Genomic DNA, 26,642 nt, shown 5'->3' with positions numbered 1-26,642 from the left:
ACTTAATGTCTTGACAATTCAGTCACTTACAGATTATTAACCTCATTAAACGTCCCAGAATATTGGATTTACAATTGAAAAATGCACGGAAACCATAATAATACCTCATTTCACTTGCAGGATCTGGCCTAGGCTGTGTTTTCACTCTCTCTGCATCAGCTTCTGAGCTCTTGGATGTTGATGAAAAAGAAGGGATTGAAATCTGTAAAATACTGGTGTGGATCTGTAAGGAGTTCTGAAAAGGATGAAGAATATGTTACACTCTTCTGAGCTGAAATGAAGGAGTCATTTATGAAAAAAGAGTAACAGATAAACTGTGAAAAGGAGGGTCTGAAATAAGGTTTCGAAAGGTTTTTTTCTATTGTAATACAGTGATTTACTATTTGAAAGATGGCATTGAAGATAAAACACGAATCATTGCACAGATAAGCTACAGCACAGACAAAAATCTCCCAAGTCTCCCAAGGCTGCCTCCTAAATCTGTCTCTACCACAGACACCATGAAGGGTAGTTCACTTTGCAGGTTTACACTTGTCCTCAGCCACTCAGAGAATACCAAAAAACTGCTAAACATTCAATTTAATTTAATTTTCTTCATAGTGTATTCATGTAAGTCAAGACCCTGCTCTGACTCAGACTTCTAAGAGAAGAGATCTATAGTTTTATTACTGGAAAATCTGTTGGCAAAAATCAGATATTGGACCACAACATATTTATCATGGATGCAATAATGTAATAAATATGACAGGATATATTAAATAAGTCCTGCTTATTTACTTGTTTCCTTCAAGTTCCTGCCAAATATAGCTCCTAAAATAGCTGTGTTTGATATGAAAATTAATTTCTTTATGTTTGATAGGAAAAGTAGTTTAGACCCATTCTCATGGCAAATACAGCTATGTGCTGTCTACCAATCCCATTTGATGATTAAGAAAAATAAATTTAATTCAAACTCCTCAGCAGCTTTCACAAGAAAACTACATTCTCCAAAAGGATATGAGACATTACTACAAACTGTGCAACCCAGAAAAGAAGTCTTTTCAGAAACTTGAGTTTTGGCATCTGCAGTATGAAATCAGCAGAAACAAGGTTTTCCAGGACCAAGGGCATTAAATGAGGAAGGAAAAAAGACACCTCTTCATGAATATTCACATTAAACTCATCGTGGATTGGAGATGCTGTCACTGGGGTTGGGGATGGGCTTTTCTCTGGGTCAGTCAGACTTGGTGTGTCCAGTAAAACCGTGGAAACAGACCCTGAATTCAAGTCTTCACCGTCACTTTCCTTGCCTGAAGGGAGAGAACATGGAAAATTGCTGGCTTTATTTCTGGATACATGATGACCCTTGTGCCCATGCAAGGTGCAGTCATTTATGGGTCAAAAATGGAAGGATTTGATTGTTGGGTTTTCTTAGGACAGACCACAACAGAGGGAGGGAAGTCATTGCCAGTGTAGCTTCCCAATCCAACCACCACAACACAGACAAGTTGGAACAGAGGGAGGAACATAGAGCAACAGCAAAAACTCCAGCAAATGCCCTCAGGGCATTTAGTGGGATTGCTTTCAACAAGCTGAATAAACTGGAGTAGTTATTTCCTCTCCATGTTCTGGAATTTCATACTAAATATTTCTTTTCCCTTATTCACTAGGAAAAGACCAGGAGGTCAAGTCTGCCTGCAACTTAAGCTGTCTCTGTGTTATCTCTAAGTTACCCATAGGAAAAATGCAGCCCACTGTTCAAGAGTGGGCTAGCAGCAGCCTACATGGTGTTTGCAGCCTGCCACAAACTCAGTGTGTCTCATTCCGTTCATGCTGAAGCCCATCCAGCATCCTCTGCTCCCAACGTTGCTCCTGAACTGCCCTGGTCCTGCCAAAGCCTTGGATTGGTTGTTAAAGACAACCAAGGCTTCCTAAAAAGTTAGCAGAAATCTCACACTCGTTGCCAAAGACCTGAAGCAAACACAAGCCGAAGTTTGTTCACAGCCAAAACCTCTCTTACCCAGTTTTCACTGCCAGAAATCTCTGTTCACGCTCTGTAAAGTGACCCCAAAACACAGTTCCCAGAGACTCGAGGCCTGTTCTAATACCCTCCTGTGTTTGAAGGTGTGAAAAAACAGTACCTGTTCAAAAATTGCTACCCCTCCAACACTCAGCCCCACAAAAATACATACTTTGCTTCCTCACTCCTCAGCTTTTGACAATCCTTACTCTCTGAAAGGACCCCTGGAGGCTCCTGCATCCCTCTCCTAGGATGGAGAGGGAGATGGAGGATGGATCCACCTCCAACACCTGCACAGCCAACAAAAGCCACAAGCCCATGTCTGTCCTAAACAAACTCAGGCAAACTCAAACTTTTGACGAGCTCAACACTTATCACCTCAAGGGATCAGAAGCTGCTGGATCTGGAAACCTCCACCAGTCTTGGAACATATGGAATGGACCATGTTATGGTATAAATTACAGGCACCATTTCAGTTTCCCAGCTAAGCTTCCTACCACAATGCACCTGGAGTTTAAATGAGGGCAGAGTTTAATTTTTTTTGGTTGTACAATACCTTTTTTACCTTGAGCCAGTATCACCATGTCCTGAACTTTCTTGTACCTGTTCAGAGATTGCCGGAGCTCTTCGATCTTCCGATCCTGAAATAAAGGGAAGTTGTGACTGTGCTTCCTCCCCCAGAAATACAAATAACTACATTCTTCAATTTAACTGGTTGTGAGACTAAAAGAAGTGGGAAGTGTGGATGGGACAGAACTCAGAATGCTGGGAGGTTTTGTAGTATCAAAACCTGTATTTAGCAAAAACTACCACCTGATTATTGTCCCGGCCTTGAAAGTTCCCTTGTTAAGTCAAAGGTAGAGTATAATAAATTGGCCATGTACAAAGGATTTAGGGCTTTGGTGATCAAAAGAAAACATCCTATAAAAGGCACATGCATATGAAAGCACAAAACCATCCCCTAAAACAATTCCTACTTCACAGAAAGCCCTTTTGAGAACACAACCTGCAATATGGCACTTTTATGGAGCTCTTTACATTTTCAGAACGCGGCATAAATTGTAGTCACACTGAATTCAATGACTCAACAGTGAAGGACTCTGTAAGGACCCTCTGTACATGCACAGAGCTCATAAATGCTCAGTTATAGTCCCTTAAAGGCACTGCTGTGCTTCTGACTACAAAAAAATCATCAATTTTTAGAAGCTTGGTTTTTAATTGAATTGTGAAAGGCTCATACATGAAGGTTTTCTTAGAGATATAAATCAATCTGAAGAATGATTACTGAAAAAATAATGACTTTGCTACCTTCTCTTCATTTGCTGCCATTAGAGATTCTACCGCCTTCTTCATTTTCTGTACCTCTATATCTAAAAACACAACACAGTTCTCCAAGTCAATTTAAACCAGACACTGTGAGGAAATAAGAAAAACAAAAAAACCCCTAGAAGCAATTCAGTAATATCTGAAAGTAAACTTACAAATTAACAGACAAAGCATAAGCCATTTAAAATCTGGGTTAGATGGAAATATATAGAAGAAATCCCTTTTCTTCAAAACCTCTTCACTGACAATTTTATCAAAGAAATTATTAAATTCAGGAATTTAAGAGAATGGAAAACTCAAGAGTAAAACTACTACTTGACTTTTCACTATCTTCACCTTTCAAATAGCCAAATAATTACAAAACAAAAAGTTTGAAATAAAAAATACTCCATTTGGAGTGCAATAAAATGCATCCTCATTACAACAGTCAACAAACACCCCAAATGGCATCTCAAAAACCCACTATCCAAAGCAACTGGATTAATAGATATGATGAAGGAAGCACTGGGCAGTGATGCTTAATTACAGCCTTTATTCAGTATGGATGTAGAAATTAGGACAGCACAATGGAATGAAACAAGTCTTTGCTGTGATGAGCAGTCATGCTAGAATAAATATATATTCTGACTTGGACAAGGTCCTTAATACAGACAACAGCACTTCATCTATAATCCTTATTTACCAAGAAGTATAAATACATGGAAATATGTATGTTCTGGAGGTGTTCTGGACTAGAAATCCAAAGAGAATAGAAATAATCTCCACTTTCTCCTAAAAATCCACCTTGTGTAAATGAAGTGAGCTTTAAATTTTGCTACAAACACAGGCAAACTTCTCACCAAACTCACAGGCAAGAAAGCCTTTTACACTATTTTAACTCCCCAAAAATTCTTGGAAAGCAAACAGATCAGGAAGAACATTTTCCTCCTTAATGAAATGTAAGAAGAAAACAAGCTGCCTGGATGGCTTTCCAGATGAAAGACATTTAGAAACTAAACCAGTAATTGAGCCAGTTCCAATGATTTTCCCTCAGTTCTGCTGGCTGAAAATCTGGTTTACTGGATTGCAGCTGCATTTCACTGAGAGGCAACTGCTTTGTGGGTCTTCCTGAGACCAAATCTTTCTTTGCCTATCAACTTTTCTTAGAAAATTTTGGTTTTTAAATGTGATATCTCCACTCTTATTCTCCAGTTTTACTCTAACTAAGGGTTATAGATGATGCAACCTAACCATGTTTGTTAAAGCAGTTTTGCAAACACATGCAGGAAGCTATTCTGGAAAGCACTTCTGGAATGCAAATGCTTGGGGAAAGACACCAGAAACCTTACTTTTATCTTTGAGCTTCTTTTTACAATTTTCATCTGTGCAGGAAAACCCATTGGATTTGAAATTAGTACGAAGGTTATGATATTAAATAACTTTTCAGAGAACACCGATAATAAAACAGTCAACTATTCCTCACTTCATTCAGCTAATGAGGCAGATAATCTATGCTTCTTAATATTGGTCCAAGGCAGAAAAAATATGTGTCATCATTGCAAAAGATCTTTTGCTGAGCTGTACTGAAAACTAAACTAAAGTTGAGGACCAGAGGGTAGTGGGAGTTCAAGCAGCTCCCCACAAAAAAAAAGCCCTATATAAGTAGTCACGAATGCAATAAAATCAGACCTTGTTCGCATTTAAATGTCCTTAAATAAAAATGGAATCATGGCTCATTGTGGTCACTTTTAGTGATTTTAGCCAGTGGTTTTGAAAACAGATCATTTTATTAAATAAAATGTGACAATCTACACACAGCCTTTTCCTCCTCAGGTCAGGGGAGGAGACTAATCTCTTGTGGCTTTGTTTTCTATAAAACAGACTTTGAAAGCATGATCTTAAAATCAGCAATAATTACCAGAGAGATATATTCAGAATTAAAATTGCAGCAGGCTAAGAAAGTCTCTGGAAAATTTTTCTGAGGCTTTAACAAAAAAATTCTAGTTTCAAGTAACATAAATCCTGAATCTAAAATTAAATAAATACTAATTTAGTTTCTTCTTTGCAAGCAAATAAAAGAATTACCTAGCAAGGAAAATTTTTGTGCTAATTCAAGCCTAATTAAGATTTGGACTTAACCAGTGCACAAATCTAGAATCAATCCTCAATTTCACCTACTTACAGGTAGGTCCACATCACACTTTGGTCTGTAGTTTGCTATTCCATAGATTAAAAAAAAGTAGTACAAAGCCCATAAATACCCAGGCAGGAAAATTTCCTTTTCAATCTTTTTGGGGAACTTGTTGAAATTCTTTTAAATCTTTCTTGGCCAATATAAATTGCATCTTTTTAGGCCTCAAACAAACCACATAAAGATCTAACTAGGGATATCTTGACCAGTTTAAATTTGATCAAGAACTTGCTTTGACAGTAATTTCAGCAGCTGCATCGTCAACACCCACTAAATATATTGCAAGAGGTAAACACAAAGCTTAAGAAAATTGAGGCTTTTATCAGTTACTTCCTGTACAACCATTCATGGAGACACGACCTCAGATGAGGTGACTGAGGAGGACATGGTGACAGAGCCTTCTTTTCTCTTACCTCTGTCCAGGATTTCAATTCCTTCTCCTTTGAGCTTGCAAACCAATTTTTCGTGCAACCTTTTTACCTCGGCTTCCTTCTGCTCCAGTTTGTCTTTCAAAGCTGAGAGTTCATCCTGTAACAGACACAGAGTCACTCAGAGACAGCTTCCACACATGAGATGTTTCCAAAATTCCCTTCTAGGAAGCACATTGGGCAGATCCTCAGCCTATGGAAACGACCCAGGGTCCCCTGACATTTACACCCACCAAAATGACCCTGAACATCACAACAGACCTGTGGGGGCAAAACCAGTGGTCTGAAATTGTCAGTCTCATTGTAAAGAGATTTTACATCTAAATTTAAAGAAAAAATAGTAAAGATTAAAAAAAAAAAAAAAAAAGAGTTTTCTTATTTATTTAACCTTGCAGAGACAGAAAAAGTGCAGATGATGAGGGCAAAGGCTAAAATCTCCAGAGATTTATTTTGGTATTTACAGGGCATTTTGCATGTTCAAAGCCAAACAACCAGGCTGAGGACAGTTTCAGAAATAACCACTGCTTCTATGGAAGAAAAACCAACCACAACACCACCAAGCACATGGACACACACACTGGAAAGCAGTTCAGACACAAATGTGGTACCTCTGCCACAATTTGGGTTTGCTGATCAAGCACTAGGGAAGGAAGCTCGGAGCTGAGATTCTTGGGAATGAGACAGATGGTGTTTTGGGGGAGCTGGGGTGTATTAGAAAAATGCTGTCAAATTTTAACTTAGATCTAACCATCTGCACTAGCAAGTGAACTGGCACAGCCCCATGCATTTAACTTTTTAAAATTTGAGTCAAATCCTACCCAGTTTAGTAACATGTTTCTTTGATGTCCGAGGATATCTTGTGCAACAGCATCATCAAGACAGGGCCCTCAGTGCAAATGTACCCAACACTGAAAATTTAATTTGTTCAGTTTGTAAACAAAGCAAAACAAGGCAAGACTCAGCATTTTGGCGTTAACAGCTTGTAACTGACGTTTTAAATCCTTAAAGGAATAAACCAAACTAGAAAATAGTGGCTTAGGTACTTTTCTGATCTAACCCTCAAAAGATCTGTTGCAAACATACAGTGATGTCTGCAACCCAAACTATGGAATTTCCTGTAATTGGTTCATGTTTGCTCTAAAGCATCATTTAAAAAAAAAAATAGATCAACCTTAAAATTGTCAAGAAATCAAAGCTTCTTCCACAACAGCGGCTGGGCAATAAATACATTTCTCCAGTGCTCCAGTGTGGCACTGATTTTGATGGGATTTCTGTCAGTGTAGGATCCATGCTCCTCCAAAATAAGACCATTTCTTGGTCACTTGAGAAGCTGCTGTTATACCCACAGGCAACTAGAGCTGTCAATGTGTATTTCTCCCCCTGAATTAGAAACATGATATGCAAATTTACATGTGGGGCGGGGGGGAGTACAGAAGAATCGCTATTTTCCAGCTAGTTTTCATGAATAAATTTTCTATAAAAGGGTGATAAAAAGTTCTGCTTGAATAATGGATGCAAGCTACACACAAGGCAATCTTTCCTCAGAAGGGGCATGATTTTAACCCAACTCTAATTCCATTAGGTGTAACCTATGCAAAGTTCACAACACTAAAATCCTCTCCCATGCAAAATAAAAGCTGTTTACAAGGAATATCTACATCAAGAGCTCTCTAACAAGGAAGGGCACACTGCATACCAACACACAGCAATTAATGAAGAACAGAGCATGACAGAACAATGCAGGACAGACTGTAAAAGGGTAGGACATGAAGGATTCAAAACAGGCCCAGTGTCCCCCAGAAACTACCACACCTTTAACATCTGGCTTTTTTGCTCCATCCGCTGCTTTTCATACTGCATCTGACCCACTTTGATTTTCATACTAGAAAGTTTGGCCATTAAAGACTGGTAACAGAGACAGAGGAGTGAGAGAAAACTAAAGGCAGAAAAGAGACAAGGCTAAATGGCAAAGAGAAGTTAGACACTCAGAGAAACAGGCTGCTAGAAATACTTAGGTGAATGTTTTCACTTCAGAAGTGGGTTATTTTTAGCACACTTAGAAGAAAATAAATGCTTAATTTTGGTCTCAACTATGGCATACACCTTGTGTACTGCAACTCATGTTTCTTGACACATGTGAAACAAGGGTCTAAACAGGAAATAAATTTACTGATAACAGCAAGGTAAGTTATCCTTCATAAAAAACACTGCTCAGGCTGAAAACCACAGCATGACATATGGAAATAGCCCCTGCTGTTAAGTGAGAACGAAGAAACCCCAGGGCCTGAGAGGACTCAGGTTTTGCAGGGTGCAGGCAGGGATTAGGGAAAAGAGAATGAACTCCTAAAGCCTGACTTAGACCCACCTCTGCTTCTTCCCCTCAGCCTCACTTACTTTGGTTGTTTTCAGTTTTTTCTCATACTGGAGTCTTTCATTGTCCATTTCTCCCACTCTCAACCGCAGTTCATTTATTTCCTGGATCAAATCCTGAGCAAAGGGAAAAAGACCAGAAACAATGAGAAAATTCAGTAAAAGTCCTAGAACAAAAGCTACCCATTGGTAGGAAAGCAGCAACAATAAAAGCAGCAATAAAAGGCACTCTGTACACAAAATCACACCACCTAAGTCAAGCAACTCAGAGCTTCACAGATATCCAGGGACTCTCTTTCTCAGTTTTCCGTTCTATTCCCAAATCTGATGGTCACCTTTGACACTATGACAATTGATTTTGGAGGATTTTTCTCTCCTGCAGCATGACCCAATGTCAAAATATGCTGTGTGGCACTTACTGCTGAGTGAATTCAACCAGAATTCAAGAGTGTAAGATCCTGGAGCAGAAACTAAATTATTCTGATTAATTTCTTATGGACCTCATGGGTAATCAGATCCTTTACCACTGGTAACTGGTGACCAAAAAATACCATACAGTTTCTCCCAGGTGTTAAACAGAAGTGCAAGACAAGTCCTTACAGCATGCTTTGCCCCCAAAATGTTTTCAATTACTCCCTTGCAAGTGCACAAAAAAAAAAATAATCAATGATAACTTTGAGCTGTGGGGGTCAGAGGTTTTCCTTACTGGCACTGGGAACACAAACTACTCCTCTCAGAAACTCCTGTGCACAAAGGACACTGGAGTTGGTTAAATTATGAAGATCTCCCCGTGACTGAGCCAGTTTTACCCTCTGGCTGCTGCTTCAAAGGCTGGTTATGGACTCCTCCCTAAATAAACTCCCTTGTAAGGTATTTTCTTACATAAACTCAGCCCAACTCAGACCACCCATGTTCCTTAAGGAAAATAATGCCGGTGCCTGCTGAGAAAGTGAAAAGACTGGAATGATTTAAAGAACAGAAGAATTACAAATCTCTATTAAGTATACAATTAGCTTTGAGAAAAAGCTGTGAACATCTAGACAGCAAATCCTAGAGCAGAAAGGCCCAGTGAAGCATCTGTTCAGAGAAAGAATGGAGAACATGAGTAACCAACCAAGCTGGAATGGGAAGGTGCAACAACAGACATAAGGAACAACTGGATAATACAGGGATTTAATTTGAATGGTAATTCTGTAGGAGCCAGTAGCTCCACAAAAGTTGTCAGATGTCAATGATGGGGTTTTTTTCTTTTCCCTAAATAAAATCAGAAGCAACAATCGTAGTTTTTCTTTCCCAGTTTGGGTAAGAATCTATTTCCATTTTGAACACTCCACGTAAATGCCACAATGTGTTTTATGGTCAAATATTTTAAATATTCATTTAAATATTCAGATCATCTAAAATAGTTGATAATCTACTACTTTAAACAGGAATAAAATACTGTGTAATTCTGATAAAGCACTGCCTCCAAAATACCTCTTTGAGATTTTATAAGGGCTGAGACAGTTACAACTAATCAGCCATTCATTTTCCCACTGAACCAAAGGAAATTAAGATATATTACCCCTTTCAGTGTTTAAGCCTAAGCTTTTTTACAGCTATAAAGTGTTGAAGCAAGGAAGAAACAATATAACAATTTCTATCACACTAACCCACGTCATTCTGGTTTTCAAAGGGAGGGAGGAACATTTTAGTAATAGTTCATTAGTTCTGGCATAAACACCCAGGAAATAAATCTATATAGCCCCTAATTAAAGATAATTTAAGTTATTTTTATCAAAGGCATTAAGTGTATTTCAAGGTATTTCAAAGAGAAAGGTCTTCATAGCCTTTTGCACACAGCTTATAGAGTTGCAGTGCATGGTGTGCTCCCCACACTGGAACCACTTTTCTAGGAAACGGTAGCTCCACATCCATCTTCTTGGTATGTGAGTTGTGCTATTTAATTATGGAGAGACTGCAGTTCAGGGGGGAAACAAAGAAAGGGGGAGTACAGGAGAACTCTATGATTAACTAGATTTAATAAAAATAAGGATAGAAAGAGAGGAAGGAAATCAGACCTGTTACTGAACCAGAGGAAAAGGTGACAGCAGGCACATGGATCCATCCCACAGCTTGGAAAATGTGCTGTCACACAGCTGTCACCACACACAGAATCACTTACTTTCAAATCTGAGAGCAATTCAAGTAATTAGTTTTTAACCCGTGGGCTTCAGGTCCAAAGAAAGCAATTCAAAAGCAAGCCTAACTTTTTTTCTTATGCTCATAAATACAAGTGAGGAACGTGCTTCACTGGAAACTAAGGAGGTGGGAAACCACTGACTGAAGTGGAAATTTGCTCTCCTGTGATGACAATATGGCTTTTTTTCCTTCTAGAAATGAAGGACATCTGGAACATCCACAATATGAACACCTGACATTTCAGCTCGTTTACAAAACCAGAAGTAGAAACTTTGTTCTGCTTTGCAGACAGATCCAAGGTTTTTCTGATATGGGTATGTCATCCTGGCAGCAAAGCTCAGCCTGATATTTGCAGTTTCCTGGAAAAACTGGGTTTGCCCACCTGTTTTGAAGCTTTCTGGCTTCAAAAATGAACAAGGTTCAGCTGCACAGACCTGCAGTGCATAGAGGGCAAATGCCTGAGGGGAGCACTGCCAGGGATGGCAGCTCTGATGGTAGGAATCCCAAACTGGCTCTGGGAATCTTCCTTTGTAAAACCAGAATTTAACAAAGGGGCCACTTCTTATTTTAAGAGATACATTTTTTTAACCTTAAAGATGAGTTCCCTTCTTGCCTGGTTCAGGTTCCCTTCAGGTAATGTGCAGACACACACAGCTTTCACAATTTATTCCACTGGGTTTTACTCACCTCTGTGTCTCTGAATCTGTCCTCATAGTCCAATCTATCCTTCTCTACAGATGTAAGCTTTAATTTCAGAGTGGAAATCTCTGCCATAAGATCCAGCTTCTGAGTTTCAAGGGTCGTTCTGCTTAAAAGCTCCTGATTCAAGATAAAGAGAACAGAATTATTCACCCAAGGGGAAGAAATCAGTGATTTATTTTGACAGCTAAAGGTCTCCTTCATGGGGAAAAGCATCATCCTCTTCCTTGCACTCTGTGAAGCCCTGGGACACAGCTATTATCCATCTGACAGACTCCAGGAACCTAGGATGCATCTGGGATCACGGGGGCACTATCATGGGCTGGCTGCCAGGACGAGAAAAAAGCCCGTCTGTCATCACAGTTGCTGTGGGCAGCAAGGAGCTGTGAAGGGAATCCACCCATCCTGCCACACGGTTTTGATCTAAAGGCTCTTTGAAGTTCAGTGGGGAAGGACTCAAAGAAGAGCAGAACTGGATTCTTACAGTGTAAAGCAGCCCTGACATTACTAAGCACAAAGACTTCTACTATATTTGAAAGCAAATATAGTAGAAAATTACCCCTTAGCTAAGAGATATCAAGGGCTGCAACACCTTGGAGTGCACTGCTCTCACCAAAGCAAAATGCAGGTTTTTTTAGGACAGAAGGAAGACAAAACAGCAAGACAGGCATGGAGCTGTGAAATACCTGTTGCAGCATCTCCTCTGTGGCATTCAGCTTCTCCCTGTGCTCCTCCAGGCAGAACTCCAGATCCCGAATCTTTTCTCCTTGGGCCTCCACCTGGTCTGTGAGCACACTTACCTGGACAGCAGGGAAAAAGGGATGCACGTTTAGCACCTTGTGTCTGTGTCAGCTGAAGAACTGCACGTGCTGGCTGGGCCAAAGATGAAATGGGACCATGCAGGGAGGAGAAGAAGCAGCAGAGCTCTGCAGTGGACACAACACTCGGCAAAGGCAACAGGAGAGGAGAGAAAACTCCCCCTTCACACCACAGTTTCAGCCAAAGTTCTGGCAGGTGCATTGCAATTCTGCATCTCCCCTCCTGGCTTGTCCTGGAAGTTTCCATGAGGGGTGGCTGCTGCATTTTGCTACCAACAATTATGCCTTTGCTGTGACAATCCATTAGCGAAACTCATTAGTTCCTACCTTAACAACCAAACAGCCAAATCTCACTGCTTACAATTTATTCTCCTTCCCAAGGATCACACACTGTGTACCATAACAACCAGTTTCTCCTCTTGAGAGCAAAAAAAGCAAAGGAGGTTAAAACACACAGCCCAAGGCTGGGCAGGACCAAGACAACACCTTTGAGACCTTTCCTAAGGACAGGATATCTGTCTCCTGATGCAGCCATCATGGGAATGGTCATGGAAAGTGGGGATATTAAAGATATACATGAATGTAAGTAGGTGGCTGCTCTGCCGACATGCTCAGCTAACAAGATTCAAAGACAGATCGGATACCCAGACATAAAGGCCTTTGGATTTTTCCTGCAATCTAAATCCACACCCATCCTTAGTCTGGGTTAACTGTCCAAGACATCACAACTTCAAATAAATTCTCAGAGGTTTTTATCACATGCTATCAAAAAGTCTCATGAAGGCAAGAGCACAAAAAAATAACTGGGGTGACAACTCACTTGCAGAACAAGAGATTCCTTATCATTTTCCAGACGAGCCAGCCTTTCTTGATAAACATCTCCATTCCCAGATATGTGTCCATTAGTCTGAAAAATACAGCAAACAGTGCATAGTCAGCAATTGTACCACAGTGTCATCCAATGCTATCAACACATTTAGGGAGTATTTTTAATCTGCGCAGTTTAAGAACAGATTTGTAGTATTCTCCAGCCCCCCAAGGGTTACATATCAAATATACTGTCAACAAAGGACACACCATTCAGGAAAGAATTGTTTAAGGGCTTCAAGATGAGAAACGAAGAACCTTCTGGTGACCCAGTTCTCCAAAATTCACTTACTGTGCATTCAGCATTTTGCTAACAAAATTTGGACTCAACCATATACAACGCTAAGCCAAACTTGCAAGGAGACAAATACCCTGAGACACTGAGCAAGTGAAAAAAAAAAATGTACAATCTACAAGATGTGTGTTATGCTTCTTGCAAGTCATACATACAGTAAGAGACATCTTTTTACATCAGGCACATCTTACTGGGTACGGGTGAACATCTGCACTCTAAACACATCTCTTTGCAAAGCTGCCTGAGGCTAAAGTGAAACAAGAATACATGTTAATGCTATCAGAGAGTTCAGAGGAATCAGTAACTTTCTTCATAATAACTTCAATGCTCTTGAGCAGCGAGAAGGGTTTTATTCTATCCATATTCAAAGCTGTCTCAAAGCACTCTGTGATCCATGCCATGATCAGATCTTGGCTCAGGACAGAAATTCGTGTTGCCATCATTGCATAAATTGCTTAGAGGAGCCTGAGAAGCTGCTCTGACACCCAGCAGAGACACACCCCAATGTTGAGGGGCCTTGATTGCCTTCTGAATATGTGATGATCCTCGTGCCCTGGTGAGCCTGTAGCACAACCCTGCCTGGAGAGGCCACCTCCACCCAGGAGCTCCAAGCCTCTGGGTCCTGCTTGGAATCTCCCCTTGGAGCAGCTCACCTCCCCTGATTGCCAAGGATGCCTCAGGAAACCTCCTGGCTGAAACTCCTTTTCTAGGGTACATGGCTGACCTTGGGTGGTGGGAGAAATTGCCTTGTTTAAAAAATTGAACAAATAGAACTCCCACCAGCACCACTTAGAGATCAGACACAAAGCAAACAGGAGGAGGTAAAAGTGTCTGATCTCATCTTAATGCTCTGAAGAAATCAGGCTGTGTCCTGGCAGCTCTTAAATCAGTGAGCAGGAGCAAATGTGTCTCCCAAGCAATACCGTCTACATGGTGACCATAATATCTTCCCTGAAAACCCAAGCAACCTAAGAAAGGATGCTCTCTAGCAATTTGTACCAATACCTTGTATTGGTATGAATATGAACTATGACCCTGTATCTCAATTATTTAGCTGCACATTACTAGGCCACTTGACCACCCAGACACTGAGCATCAGGGCAAAATTCCTCTAAACATCAGAGCTGGCCATATTTTCCCCCTGACCTCTACCAGGATTTAGCTCATGCCATTGAAGATCAGTGAGATCTTCTGTTTTGTTACGCTTTAATTTAGATGAAAGAAGCCAAAGAGCTTCCGAAATAAACCTGTTAGCTGCTCATGCTTTAGATCTTGTCACTTGACTTGTATGTGAAATACAAAACTGAGGGGTTTGCCTACTTTTGCTACTCTCTAGGTCTTTTAAGTCCTCCAGTACATCTCAGGCCGTTACTCAAGACTCTGTAAGAACAGCACCTGCATTTTGTAACATACAACACATTAATCAACCCAGTGTGTGTGTCTGATGTAGGAGAGTGGTATTCATCCCTCTTTGCAGGCAGCAGAAGTGCAAAGACACCCCTCCACCCCGGCTAACAAGAAAGTCCTTGCCAAAACATGGACTGAACTCCCTGCCTCCCAACCACCACATCAACACCCAAACCACTGACCCTCCTGATACCTCCAGTCAGCATAACCAGACACAAATCAGCTAAAACCAAAGGCTGCGTGAAGAAAATGTGGGGAGGGAGGTCTTGGTTTCACACTACGATGAAAATGTCTTTACAATGCTGTGAAAACCAAGGAGGTGTAAAAGCATAATGTTAGTCATTGTGCTCAGCATCTTGCCAAGACACCTTTGTTGCTAAACTCCCTTCACATTTCTGACACAAAAATCTGCTTTGCTCAGCACGTCGTACTTGGCTTTAAAATAGGAGCGTTTAGAGAGGGACAGCTCAAGCCAGAGCTGTGCATTGACATCAGAAAGAGGGAGGAGGAAACCCCAAACAGCACAGGAGCAAAGGTTGTTCTCACTCAAAGCCAAATAAAAGGGCTTAAATAATCATAGACTAGTTAAGCTGGAAAATACCTCCAAGATCATCAAGTCCAACCATCAACCCAGGCCACGTTCACCACTAAACAATGTCCTCAAGAGCCATATTCACATGTGTTTTACATCCTCCCAGGGATGCTGACTTCATCACCTCCCCGGGCAGCCTGTTGCAATTTTCCCCTTTCAGGGAAGAAAATTTTTCATAATATCTGACCTAAACCTCCCCTGGTGCAACTTGAGGCCATTTCCTCTCATCCTGCCAAATGCTGAGGGCAGTTCATCTTTTTTCTAGGAGAAACCTTGCAGAGATGTCTTAGTTTTGCAAGCTGTGTGTACTGGGGGCAAAGATCACTTTTGTGGCTATTGCCAGAAATATTTTCTAAAACCTGCATAAAAGCAGACCAAAACCAGAAAACCTTGTGTACAACCCAGGAGCAGTTGGCTTTTTGCCTGAACTGTTTTAACTTCTGAAAGATAGGACTGACTCTCCATTTTAGGTACAAGAAGGAAAGAAAGTCACCAACTTTGGTTTCGGTGGAGAAAAAGATGACACAAAAAGACCATGGCAGCTATTTCCAAGAGCAGCAGCCCCAGCACCTCTCAGGGTGGTGTGGAGACCAGAGACCTGCAGGCAATGGACAGATGCCTTCCTCAGACTGCTCTGCGCTGTCTGAGGTAAAAAGTTGATTCCTGGCATGATATTCTTCCCAGACAGATGAGAAAGGAAGAGGGGAAATGAAATATATGAAAAGAAGAATAGAGTAATGATGGCAATGAGTGGGACTGAAGAGAAATAGAGGGAAGATGCCCAAACACTGAATATGGGAAAGAAGTGCATGAGGAGATGAGGTGAATGGAGCCTTAACAGCAAGGAAGTGGACAAAGGAAAGTCTGAAAGATGCCAAGAGACCTGGTGTGTGCAAAATCTAGGTAAGCAACACTCAGTGTGTCCTTCAGAAGTGTCTCTCCACCTGGGAACCTGCATCCTCCCCCTGAGACTTAGCCTGGCAACTACCCACCCTGCAAAGCAATGGCTTCGCTTTGGGGGAGAAAAAAAGAATAAGAGAAGCAAAAAAGAAAAGTAAATATTTGATTCAACAGCATATTTGGGGCACTTGGTAGTTCTGGATCAAATTTGTATCATTTAAGTCAATACAGGATTAACATAGTTTATGAGCTGTGTAAGAAAAGCTTTCCATTTTCCAAAGAAGGCTTCTTTCATCAGCAACTTCAAATCTATCTTCAATTAAGCAGTTGGACTTTGCATGTGTTTTCCATTTAGGGATTAACAGTAAGACATTGTATGGAAAGAGAAAGCAGATTTACCAATACAGATTGTAATCCTAAAAACAAAAGAACAGTTGTCAAAATGCCACTGAGGCTTCACAGAAGTTTGAGGTTAAGCATTTACTTAAAAGGCCTTATAAGATCAGATCCGGTGCACTTAGAAACTCTGCAAGATCAATCCATGGCTAATCTGTTAAACACGTGTGGAAGCTTTGTCTGTAATCATCTAAGTGTAAAAATCCACGCTGCTCTGGAGGGTATTATTCCTGGAGTAAGTAGATGCATTACCAAACTTTCATAGCTTGCCTGCCTTCGTTCTTTAATCCCTTTTCCCTGGAAGTGAGTAAGCATTCCAAACTGCATGGAAGTTTCTAATAGCAGCTGGTTTAAACCTCCCAATAATAATAAAAAAAAAATACATTTCCTCTCCGTTGCTGAATTCCCCTTTCAAAAATAAAAGTCATTTTTAGCCTACTACAGCTGATACCCTCATTTCCCTTCATTTTCTCTCCTGCTTTGGAGGAGAGAAATAAGCAGCACAAATCACACTGCTCTTGCTGTATGTGCAGTTTGATTTGTATAGAAGGAGCTGCCACTCCACAGCATCATTTCCTTGTGCAGCAGATTGCACTGACTGCTTGGACCACCACAGGCAAGTCAACAGTTGGGCAAGTGAGCTGTCCCTGACACCTCTTCCCTGACCATCTGGAGTTAAATTAGAGCTCATCAACATGCTTACATTGTTCACATCATTATAATACACATTACCTATGCTTAGTTAAACAAAGCTGCTGCTGTTCTGCTTGTTCCCTCAGCCTTAGAGAGTCCCTTGCAAGGGGGTTCCTCCAGCCCCAGCTACCTCAACATCACTTTGTGTGCCACAGGAAGAGCCTCCAGGTTTTCCAAGCAAAGTATTCAGATACAGAGCCGTGACAGCTTTACCCTCTGTAAGCATTGATTCTGTCCCACATTTATACTGGTTTGAGCACAATTCATCAGCATTTAACCAGTTTGTGTGGGACCTCCACCACTGCCCTCCCAAACTGGCATCTCCTGCATTTCACACTCCTCATCCCTCTGAATATTTGCACATGCTCTGGAAGCAGACAGGTAGATCTGCTGCTAAGCTTTTCCTAAGGTTTACACCTTAGTTCCTCCTTACAGAATGAGAAGGGGGGAAAAAAACCCCCACAAACCCTCTCAAACCCCCCACCCGCACGTTATATTTTAAAGGCTTCACTACAAATTCACTACAAAAAGTGAATTCTGAAAGAAAACCAGCTTAAGACAGCCCTTCACTCTGAGATATTTACCTGAAACATTTTGTAAATATGAATATTGAACAGGGAAGATGCACTCGTGTCACAATATTCCCTTTCCTCAACAGCAGCACAGCTGGTGCCTGATCCAAGAGGAGGATGAAATGCCCATTCCATGCGTTGCCCAGCTATGGCTTGTCACTGGGAGAAATGCAGGAGCCAGAACAATCACGGAGCTCCTTACCTTATTTAGCCACACGCAGTGCCCGTGAATGTCCCAGCTGTACTCCATGCTGGTCATGACTATTTTCATGCATCCAAGGACGCCGGGAGCTGTGGGGATAAGCCGAAGCAGGGACCCGCAGCCCCAGCGCCGTCAGGGCTCCTCCGAGCCGAGGGAGAGGTGAAGTGATTCAGGTTCCCCCGCCTAACCCGGGATGGAGGCGAACAGCGGCAGAGTGGGAGATGTGGGAAGCGGAGCCCGTGAAGCAGCAGCGCTCCTCAGGCGGAGCGAGCAGCTCTGGGGAATTAACACATCAAAGCCCGGCAAGGAACTCTTCCAATCCGCATCCCGACGCAGCAAGGCAGGGAGGTGCAGAGCGGTGTAAACCTGACCTGGGAGCAAGGACAGCCCCACGCAGGTGGCACCACCCTCGCTCCTTGTCAGCATCATCCCCTCCTCTGCTCCTCCCGGCCCCGCGGAAACCATCCGACCCCGAAGAGCAATTCCCATCCCTCCACCTGACTACAAAGTAAATAGAAGGGAGCTTTCTTTTCTTGATGGGCTATTAATTGTAAAAAGCTGGAAGGACACATGTAATTAATTCACTTGTAGACGCCAAGAAAAAAATGGAAGGAAAAGGTTGACTCAGCTGTCCCAGGTCTCACGAGTGGCTTGGTCTCATACTTAAGAATGACATAAAATGCAACAATAACAACCAACCTCTGTCCTCAGTTTCAAGTTTCAACTGACCCAGTAACAGCAGCAGCATAAAAAGTCCTTAATATATTTTATCACAGAGCCCAACTTGGGGAGTCCTGTGATTATCTCAAAAAAACACAGCTTTTATAATTGGAAAGAAATATTTAAAACTACCACTGAGAGATAAAAATCTCAAAAGTATGAATACTGAGTAACCCAGAATAAATCAGCAGAGCAGAAGAGGAGCAGAAGCTGTGCTTTTTAAGCCACACTGATGCATTTTGGATTGGGAATGGTGATTTTTGACAGCTCTGCCATCAGGGCTGCATGGGTTGTTCTTACTGCTGATGAACTCATCCACGATGCATGAAGATGCCACGCCACAATGTGCTATAAATGAGCCTGTATCATCTTCCAGGGTTAAAAAACACACCAGTCTGGATGAAGAACAAGAAGCAGGGTCCTGTGTTTCAAGAACTTTGAGAGGTACATCTCTCACAGACAAAAAGTATTGCTGGCAGGGAATTTATGATGACAGGCTGAGACAGTATCACAAGACTCCTTTCATACTGCAAACTTGAGGAGGGATCTCAGGTATTTGGTGGTAAACACCCATGTGCCACACATTACCATAGGACCTTTTGATAGCTAAACCCAACAGCAGCAGAAGCTGAACCATATGACTGTACTGTACACCCACGCTAAGAGAATCAAACAGCACACTTTGGTTTGAAGATGAGACTTTTCCATGAATAAGAAATATGAGATGATTTCTGGCTAACCAAACCACTTCCTCCACTGGGGAACCACCCTGCTGCCCAAATAGGTCAATATACCTCAGTAAGATTACAAGCCATGTTTATCCACAAGGAAAATTTCTCTCTAAAAGCTAATATTCCCTCCTATTAACTCTCACCACTCCCAGTCACCGCCTGGAAGAACCAATTTGTTAAAAAAATGTCCAAATCTGAGGCTGGTCTGTGAGACAGCAGCAACATTCTGGATTGCACAAGCCACTCTGGATCCCACAGCTTAAATTAATCTTATGATGAGCTGAATATGTTCTATGGTTGGACTTGGTGATCATCTCAGAGGTCTTTTCCAACCTTAATGATTCCATGATTCTACATAATTCAATAAACCTTTAGAGGCCATAAAGTTTGTTTTGCTTGACAGTTAACTTCAGAAATTTGCTTCTTGAGTGAAAAGAATTAACAAAATATGTATTATTATAAAATATATATATATATATATATATATATATATAAAAATTCAGAAAGTCACTTCCAAAGCTAACACCACAGTTGCACTTGCTGTGGGTTTGAGAAGAAGTGTTATCCTGGCTCGTTCATCCCAGGGGCACATCCTTTAAAGAGGGAGAGGCACTCAACAGGACCCATATACACAAGTTCAGATTAGGAGCTTGGGGAAAATGGCTCTGAGACGTGGGAAGAGAATGTTCACCCACTCCCTTCCTTCACTCTTTTTAACAAGACACAGTTGGTTTCTTCTTTCTGGGAAGGCTGTTGCATAAGATGTATTTTTTAAAAAAATTAAAAACAAAAAACCCAAAACACTTTCAAGAAAAGTAATAACCAGCAAGAAAACTGTCTCTTGTTTCAACTGAAGAAAAACTGGAGCAACATTCCTGACTGGGACCAAGATTTCTGAGAATTACCTCCAAGAGACAGATCTATCAACTTCCAGCTGGACACAACAGGGCTGCAAAATGTGGAGTTTCATTTAAAATGGTCTTGCTGGTGGTGATGATGTTACAGATCCTGCTGTCTCTGTTCAAGCCAGAGGCTCCATTTTCCCAGAGTACAGCACACACTTTACTCAAGCACACACTGGAATACACTAAATATTTCTGCTGAACAAGAGAATTCTGAAAAATCTCCAGAACTCTGCAACAGTTATGGCCTGGCTATGGATTACAGGTCTGGTCCCCAGGAAATGCAGAGTGTCTGAGCTTAGAAAAGGCCTCAGCCCCTTTCCAGCAGCCCAGAGGTCAGTTTTGAGCTGGAATGACAGGTTATGGTTAAACTGCCTCACTTGAGCAGCAGAGAGTTGCATGTACAACTTTTCTGAGCTCCCCGTGGGCACTAGCCCATGGATTCTCTTGAAAGAGCTCTGCCAGATGCCGAGGCACTGTCTGTGTGCTCTGGTGTCATGTGGCCACCTGGCACCCGCCAGTTAAAGAAAAATGAATCAGCATGAGGCGTTTTAACTCATTGGCCCTTTTTGAAGGGGCACAGACTTCCCTGATACATTGAGAGAAGCACAAAGGAAGCAGTTCAGGGACACAGGGCAGCCTATCCTGGCATGGCAGAACTGAGTGCTCTGCCCCATTTTACAGAAGCAACTTTGGGAGACTGCTGTCATCTCCTTTTCCCAACTCAGGCACCAGCGGTTTCCCAGCAGGGCCAGGAGAGGATTTTTCTCTTGTGACACAGTGTTTGGAAGCAGCAAACACTATTTTTGTTTTCCCCTGAGACACAAGAGGCTTGTTTACAGCTTGGGATGGGATGTCACACACCAGTTCCAGCAGCTTGGAACAGCCCAGTGGAGGATTAAATGAGTTTCGAACAAAGGAAATGTCTTCCCTTCTCGGTAAGGATGGGCATAGTTGCAAAAAACCTTCCTGCAAATCATTCACAGAATCACAGAATATGATTCTGAGTTGTAGGGGACCCGCAAGGATCATCAAGTCCAACTCCTGGCCCTGCACAGGACACCCCAAGAGTCACACCATGTGCCTGAGAGTGGTGTCCAAATGCTCCTTGAGCTCTGGCAGCCTTGGTGCTGTGCTCACTGCCCTGGGGAGCTTGTTCAGCGCCCAACCACCCTCTGGGGAAAGAACCTTTTCCTAATATCAATCTAAACACCTTCCTGCTGAGACAGGGACTGGCAACACTGGTGACACCTGCAAATCCTGTGGTTGTAGCAAAGTATAAATAGAACGCTTAGTCTTTCCTCCCAGGGGCTTCGAGGATGCCAGAGAATACAGGGGAATAATTTGAGGCAGACTGAGGAATAACTGAGGCATTGATGGAATTTTCTGCAATCTCTGGTACTCACAACCCCTGCACATCTTCCCCAGCGGTCGAGACACACTAAACTGAATGGCATAATAGAGCCCTTCCCCTCCCACTCAGCCCATGGATGCAATAAAAATCCATCACTGTCTCATTGCCACGTGGTGATTCCACATCACCCGGGTCTGAAGGACCTCATTCCAGATCCCAACAGCCAGGCATCCCTAAGTCACACATTTGCCATCACAAGAGGTCACACCTTATTAATCTCAGCAGGCACTGCAGCCTCCAGCCACGTTGCTGGGCCCCTTTACCCCAAAGTGGATCGGCATCACTGATCGTGGACTAGAGATTACTCTGAACACCATGGAAAAATGTTCGCCTTCCAAGACTGTTTATTTGGCTTTTTTTTGATTTATAAAGGCCATACTTGCATGCAACCTGTTATGTCCCTCAGTTTCTGCTCCACACAGACTAGTTACAGCAATGTTCACTGCTGTTTGTTAGGCAGGAAGGAAATGCTGATGTTGGCAGGAACTCTGTGTGTTTTAAAGATCTGACTCTAATGTCACTCCCATCTCCTCCTCCTGATCTCAGTGTTGGCTGCCACACTTTGACAGTGGAGGCGAGGTCCAAATCCCACTGGAGACAGTGGGAAAGCTCCCACATGCTTCATTAAGTTTCAGGCATTTTCAAAGGAGTAGTTCAAAGCAAAGGGGAAAAAAAAAAACAAACCAGAAAAAGAAGGCTCTCCCCTCAAACCTTTCTGCAAGAAACGAGTCCCAGGCCCCCATCTGTCCCCACATTGCTGTGCTCAGCCCCCATGACAGCAGATGGCATGAAGGGTCACCCAGCACCAGCCACAGCACACAGAGTCCTGCACCCTGCAGTCCTCTGAGCACTGAAATAAATCCATTTGTGGAGATAAAAAACACCTTCTGCAAGGTCAGCTGTAGGTCCAGGGTGACTGAATCCTTTCTAGGGGGTGTGATGCCCATCCTGGGAAGGGACCAGGAGATAGTGGCTGTCTGGCTGCCTGTCCCAACAGTGGCAACGCACAGGGTGCACACAACACGGAGCCACCACAGTCCTGCATCACACCCAGCCCTCACCAGATCTGCAACCCAACTTCTTGAGTTCCAGTGCTGGAGCTTCCCCAAAACCTCTACACACCTGGACCACCACGACACAACCCTTGCCACAGACTACACACACAAGGACTCCTCCTTGGCCCTGCTCGGAAGTCACAAGTCAAAGGACACCTGGAGGCAAAACCACAGCTCCTTCAAAAATGATGCTGTTTAAGTCACCTTTTGGTAAGTACACAATTTTATTTCCCAGGGTAGTGTTCAGGTAACCTACACTTGAATAATCTTTGATTTTTTGGGAAAACCAAGTTGTGGGGAAAGAACTGCCTTGTCAGTTATATTTCTGTGTATTTTTAAAGTAAGGTGACAAAAACTGGCTGATTCACAAACACAGAAAATATAAATATGGTTTGGTTTAAACCATATTAAACCAAATTAAAGGGATGCTGAGCTTATACCACTCAATTCTGTGTGAATCAGGTAAGGAAGCTCAATAATAACACCAGTTCCTGTAGAAAACATGTTGCCAAAAATGCTTTTTAGTGAAAAGTATTCACGGAATATGCCAAGTTGGAAGGGACCCACAAGGATCATCGAGTCCAACTCCTGGCCCTGCACAGGACCATCCCCAAGACTCACACCATGTGCCTGAGAGTATCATGCAAACACACCTTGAGTTCTGTCAGCCTTAGTGCTGTGCCCACTGCCCTGGGGAGCCTGGTCAGTGCCCAACCACCCTTGGGGGAAGAACCTTTTCCTAATATCCAACTTAAACCTTCCCTGACACAACTCCAGGTCATTCCCTGGGTCCTATCCCTGGTCCCCACAGAGCAAAGCTCAGTCCCTGCCCCTCCTCTTCCCCTCCCAAGGAAGTTGTAACTGCAGTGAGGTCTCCCCTCAGTCTCCTCCAGCTGAACACACCAAGTGCCCTCAGTGTCCTCACATGGCTTCCCCTCAAGGCCCTTCCCCATCTTGGTTGCCCTCCTTTGAAAGAAACTTTTTCCCTCCACCTAAGCATCTGATTCTTATAAAAATGTCTTTCCCCAGCCCTCCGAGATGAAACAGCAGTGACCAAATATTTTTTGCTCCCTCTGTTTTCCCATCAAAGAAAGCAGAGCCCAACCCATCGCAACAGGTATTTGAGCACCAGCTTTTCCAAGGCGCCACAGCAGCACCTCCAACCCAAAATCTCTTCCCTCTGCTTGCCCAAAACTTACTCCAAACTTTTTTAATACCTGCATAAAGCAGAGCCAGTCTAGCTAAGACACAAAATGAGCCTGTTAGGGGGTAGGACAGGGTGAGACTGTACCATCTGACTTTGGAGCCACTCGATCAGAGCCTCCGCCGTGGAGTCTGGGATCTGGCAGCGCAGTCCTTCTCTCTCATCCGCTTCCATCATCTCCAGCAATCCCCGCAAATCCTCCACCAGGTGCAGTGCCCGCAGACCCCCCATAAAGGGGGAGGTGGGGGACTGGCAGTCAAAGATGCCGTTGGAATATTCCAGAGCCTTGGAACCTGGAAGGAGCAAAACCACACGGTGTCAACACCAGGAAAGCGGGAAGGACGCTGGGAAATGGCAGTGGTTGTTCCTGGCAGGAGTTTATTCCAGCCAAACTCAGCGCTGGGGCTGGATTCTGCCCACGCATTTGTGAAAGCTCCAGCAGGAAGGAGGTGGGCTGATCCACAAGGGCTGGGAACGCCACAGCCGTGCCCGTGGGTTCAAATCTCCCCAGGATGTATCGGAAACAAAAGGTATGCTGGAGAGAACACACTCCCTGAGTCACCCTGTAGAGATTGAATGATCCCAGGCAGGCAGTAATGGTGTCCAGAGGAAACCATGCCCTGCATTTTTCATGTAGGAATATGTTATGCTGCTATAAGGAATTTCAATTTTTTAAAAGAATAAAGGAAAATACAAAGATAAATAAAAAGACCAAATCACTCCTCCACGGCAATAGATTTCAAACCCAGCAATTTGACATGGTAGCACTGACATTTGCATGTTAATAAAGAGAAAATTCTCTCATTTGCATAAACCCACAGTATGTATATTTGACCTACATTAGAAGTTGCTACATATTAAGTAAGAAGGGAAAGTATGAATTCAAGATTAAGGTTGATTTAAGTCAACCTAGCTAATTCCAACTATAATTCCAGTACACTGATTTTGTGACCTTAATTCTGTAATACCTCGGCACAATGAGATGTGTTCATGACAGACCTTCATTTGCACTGTCAACTTTTAGAAACTACAGCGATATGCACCTCCATGAACTTTCATTCATTTCATCTGGCAAGCCACAAAAATCCAAGTATTCCACTAAACTCCCTTTAAAAAAAATAAGGAGAAAAAAAATCCCCACAACAGCACAGGAGCTGATACCCCTTTGTTATATTACTTTATAGGGCTGTCCAGAGACATGGGTAAATGAAGTCTGTGGTGACTTAAACATTCCAACATCACATTTTGTTTTTATATTAAGCTTCATCCTGCCATTACTAACTCAGGCTCTTGGAAACACAAATACTTGACTGGATCCAAATACCAGTGTCTACTTATGGAAATTACTAAAGTCACAGCTTATATGTATTTTTAGAGATCATTATGATCAAACTGAATCCTCTTTACATTTGTTCCTGCCATGTGTCCTTAAGATCTTCAGGAAAACTGCAGAGAAGAGTCGTTGTTCAAACAAACCATGCACTGTACGATTATTTTTTCCCGAAGGGGAATTATTTAAGTGGAACTATTAAAAACTTTATAACTGTGTTGCTATACTTGCAGAATTTTTTTTTCAGTTAGGGTAGCTGTTTGCACAGCTCTGCTGGAACAGGATTAAACCATTAGATTCTTGCTGCTTTGCTCCTCTGTGTTGTGTACTTTATTTTCTAACTCACTAAAAAAGCAGAGGTTGTATTCTTTGTGATGCCTCTCCTAGGGTCACTTACAATTTACAGGTACTTATAAAAAAATTCACATGTTCAAGGTAGGTCCAAGCCAAATATTTGGAGCCAAAGCATTCCAATTTTGAAAAAAAAAAAAAAAAAGAAAAAGAAAATTCAAGTCATGTTTTAACTCTTCAGAGCTAAACCAATTACAAGCACATCCCATTCTCAGCCTGAAACTCTGTCCTCCTGAGAAGGGAGGACCCAAAAAGCAAAAGGAGCCAGCTGCCCCAAGTTTTTACCTGCTATGATGCCATCCATCTGCTCCAGAGCCGCAGCCAGCATGTCACTTGCATCACTCATCATCTTTTCTCTTCTCAGGAACAATCACCAGCTACACCATAAGGAGCAAGAAAACACCGGGTGCGTGAGCTGGGTCCAAACTCTCAAGTCTGCAATTTAATCTGCAAAAGACAATTTCATTTCACTGTGTGTTCTCTGAATTCAGACATCGTTTGCTGACCAGCAGAAGACCAAGAGGTGTTCACCACCAGGCAGGAACTGGCACCAAGGAATCAAAGCTCCAACCTGATGACCCAGATGCTACTGTTGATCAGCCCATGGTCTGCTCTGCCCACAGGTCCATGCCATTGAAATCCCACATGGCACTTCCAGGAGCTCACACAGGAGACACTTCTGTCACTAAAAGGAAGCTGCATCTCAGCAATAAACCAAGTATGTGCCTGCTATATTTTCCTCCCCAAGAGTTTGCAGGTATAGAAAAAGAGGATTCTGACCACTTGGTGAAGATTTTTGGATATCTGACAATCCAGAATTTCCAGGTATGCAACTATTTGCTTGTAGGCAGAATATCTCACATGGCCATGACTCAGTGGATTTAGTGTACAGGCAAAGAGTATCCTGCCAAGATGTTGCTCTGAGTTTAGCAGATTCACACTCTAACAATGATTGCATTTTTACCCTCAAACTCCTAAAAAGATTTTTACCTGATCTTACCCTCAAACTCTTAAAAGCCA

At 42.4% G+C, this 26,642-nt stretch overlaps 1 protein-coding gene and 1 long non-coding RNA gene across 23 annotated transcripts in view; both read right to left on the bottom strand.

Annotated features, from left to right (window-relative positions):
• The window catches only part of PPFIBP1 (PPFIA binding protein 1), a 93,776-nt gene that overhangs the window by 18,552 nt on the left and 48,582 nt on the right, over positions 1-26,642 (bottom strand). For 7 of the 22 annotated variants that reach the window (XM_064654201.1, XM_064654198.1, XM_064654199.1 and 4 more), the window contains 13 exons: positions 25,908-26,069; positions 24,029-24,234; positions 12,812-12,898; positions 11,860-11,973; positions 11,162-11,293; positions 8,318-8,410; positions 7,736-7,828; positions 5,909-6,023; positions 4,654-4,686; positions 3,308-3,369; positions 2,556-2,640; positions 1,135-1,289; positions 105-235 (listed from right to left, as the gene is read on the bottom strand). In XM_064654201.1, coding sequence (XP_064510271.1) covers positions 105-235; positions 1,135-1,289; positions 2,556-2,640; positions 3,308-3,369; positions 4,654-4,686; positions 5,909-6,023; positions 7,736-7,828; positions 8,318-8,410; positions 11,162-11,293; positions 11,860-11,973; positions 12,812-12,898; positions 24,029-24,234; positions 25,908-25,971 — 1,370 coding nt within the window. In that variant the 5' untranslated portion in view covers positions 25,972-26,069. Of the gene's footprint in view, positions 1-104; positions 236-1,134; positions 1,290-2,555; positions 2,641-3,307; positions 3,370-4,653; positions 4,687-5,908; positions 6,024-7,735; positions 7,829-8,317; positions 8,411-11,161; positions 11,294-11,859; positions 11,974-12,811; positions 12,899-17,915; positions 18,166-24,028; positions 24,235-25,907; positions 26,070-26,642 lie in introns of those variants that run through there. The other 15 variants (XM_064654214.1, XM_064654210.1, XM_064654213.1 and 12 more) reach the window with 10 other exon arrangements.
• Positions 1-26,642, bottom strand: part of LOC135414008 (uncharacterized) — a 220,626-nt gene that overhangs the window by 148,259 nt on the left and 45,725 nt on the right. The window lies entirely within an intron of this gene.

The sequence above is a fragment of the Pseudopipra pipra genome, chromosome 5, assembly GCF_036250125.1.
Source record: "Pseudopipra pipra isolate bDixPip1 chromosome 5, bDixPip1.hap1, whole genome shotgun sequence".
Classification (NCBI taxonomy): domain Eukaryota; kingdom Metazoa; phylum Chordata; class Aves; order Passeriformes; family Pipridae; genus Pseudopipra; species Pseudopipra pipra.
This window is presented reverse-complemented; position numbering and strand designations above follow the sequence as displayed.